Below are 2,457 nucleotides of genomic sequence, written 5' to 3'. Positions count from 1 at the left end.
GAATCCTGAAAAATAAAATGTATCACAGCTTGCACAAACACATGCAGCACAACTGTGTTCAACATTGATACATTTTTGAATGGTAGAGTATGAATGCTTATTTTATTTCTCTTACAATATTGTAACATTTGGCAGCCCAATAAAATTATTAGTCTCAAATGGGATATTAAAAATTATAGTTGATTTGGGAGTTGGGAGCATGTCATTGGGAAAACATGTCAGATGCAATGGATACAGCATCTGTATTAATGGTAAATTTATTCAAATTATTGTTATGTTTTTGTAAACAACAAAACGAAATTGCGAAAATATAAAGTTTTTAACATTGATAATAATCAGAAATGTTTCTCGAGCAGCAGATCAGCATATTATACTGATTTCTGAAGATCATGTGACACTGAAGACTGGAGTAATGATGCTGAAAATACAGCTGCGCATCACAGAAATACATTACACTATAAATTATAATAATATTTCACAGTTTTTCACTGTATTTTTTAATAAATAAATGCACCCTTAGTGAGAACAAGAGAGGCCGAACACATGAGAGAATCGACACAGAAGCCTGATCAATAATCCATCAGTGTCTCTATTGACGAGTCACTTACTAGACACTTTATCCAGAGTGTTTTCCGCTGGTTTCTCCTCCTCAGTGGTCAAATTGTCCAGTAACTCTCTAGTGGGACTGGGTAAAGATGGCTCTCCTAGGAGAAAACAACACAAAAGCACATTTCCTGTCAAACAGTTCGGAAACACATGAATCACGTTATAAAGCTACTGCTTGAATGACTGAGTGAGTTTGTAAATAAATATAAAATTAGCCACGAATTTCTGCACAAAACAAACATTTAAATTAATTCTGTCAAGCTGTCAAACTCCAAAAGGGGAAAACAAGGTGAATTGTGACCCTGGAGCACAAAACTAGTCATAAGGGTCCATTTTTTTTAATTGAGATGTATACATCATCTGAAAGATGAATACATCAGCTTTCCATTGATGTATGGTTTGTTAGGATAGAACAATATTTGGCTGAGATACAACTATTTGAAAATCTGGAATCTGAGGGTGCAAAAAAATCTAAATATTGAGAAAATCATCTTTAAAGTTGTTCAGATTAAGTTCTTAGCAATGCATATTACTAATCAAACATTAAGTTTTGATATATTTACGGTAGGAGATTTACTAAATATCTTCATGGAACATGATCTTTACTTAATATCCTAATGATTTTTGGCATAAAAGAAAAATCAATCATTTTGACCCATAGCGACTCCAGGGACACATTTGTTAAGAAATCATCTTTTTGTGCTGGTGTTTGTTTGACCTGTGCAGGGAGGAAGCTTGCAGACGGACACGGACTCGGGTTTGTCTGCGTCACACTGTCCCGAGCTGCCTTCAGACGGCCTGCAGATGACCTGCCGCTGCTGGATCCCTTCACCGCAGCTCACCGAACACTACAGGAAACACGTCACATTCAGACAGATCATTGGGATGAGCGCTAGAGGAGATCTGTGTGTGAATATGTGTGTTACTGTCACATGCTTGATCACATCAAACTCGCAGTGAGCCGATATTACCACTTTAAAAATAACTTTGTATTTAGAACCACAAATTTAGTTATTTACCATTTATTTAACATAATTTCTATTTCTATTTAATTTAATATTCATAAATGAAACTTTACAATTCCAAATCTTGCTAATTATTGAACTTAAATCAGTAGTGTGCATGTATGTGTATTTAATATTTTAATACTTAAAAATAATAACAATATTAGAAATAGAAATAAAAAAAATACATTTCTAGAAAGCAATACTAACTCGCAGGTAAAAATGTCAAACTCAGGAAATTGTGGCCTTACAATGACAAATATTATAAAATATACAAAAATAATTGTTATTAAATACAGATAATTTTTTTTATCTAACAATAAAAATAAAAATAATTGGAATTGGAATTTTAAAAATGTATTACAAAATTATTACATTTAGAAATTAAACTTTTCAATAATAAATCTTAAATGCAAATTATTTATTTAAACCAGTAGTGTATTTGTGTATGCATTTATTTAATATTTGTAGCACCTAAAAAAAAACAATACCATAAATTAAGCTATAAATGAAACATTTCTAGAAAATAATACTAAAGTATACTACTAAAATTTATAAATTAAACCTAAACCAAAAACATACAAACTAAATAACTAAACAGATTTATGATGCACATGCAATTTATAAATACTCATATAAATATAATAAATACATCTTAAATATACTAATAGATGTAATTTATTAAATTTATTTTATTGTATTTTCATTATTCCTATTTTTATGGTTCTATTTTAATAATATTTAAATGTATTTACTGAATTAACTTAAATATTTATCTTATATTTCTGTTATGTGATTATCATCTAAATTATTCTCAGTGTCTCCTTATCTCTTACATGCAGTGTGA

At 30.2% G+C, this 2,457-nt stretch overlaps 1 protein-coding gene across 1 annotated transcript in view; it reads right to left on the bottom strand.

The window, feature by feature from the left end:
- LOC107595202 (A disintegrin and metalloproteinase with thrombospondin motifs 2-like) overlaps nucleotides 1-2,457 on the bottom strand; it is a 10,012-nt gene that overhangs the window by 6,078 nt on the left and 1,477 nt on the right. The window contains exons 2-3 of the mRNA XM_016285546.1: nucleotides 1,325-1,454; nucleotides 616-704 (exon numbers count right to left, since the gene is read on the bottom strand). Of these exons, the coding sequence (XP_016141032.1) occupies nucleotides 616-704; nucleotides 1,325-1,454 (219 nt within the window). The remainder of the gene's footprint in view (nucleotides 1-615; nucleotides 705-1,324; nucleotides 1,455-2,457) is intronic.

This window comes from Sinocyclocheilus grahami, unplaced genomic scaffold (assembly GCF_001515645.1).
Source record: "Sinocyclocheilus grahami isolate Dianchi unplaced genomic scaffold, SAMN03320097.WGS_v1.1 scaffold198.1, whole genome shotgun sequence".
In the NCBI taxonomy this organism is placed as follows: Eukaryota; Metazoa; Chordata; class Actinopteri; order Cypriniformes; family Cyprinidae; genus Sinocyclocheilus; species Sinocyclocheilus grahami.
The sequence above is the reverse complement of the archived record's forward strand: the minus strand, read 5'-3'. Positions and strand labels throughout refer to the sequence as shown.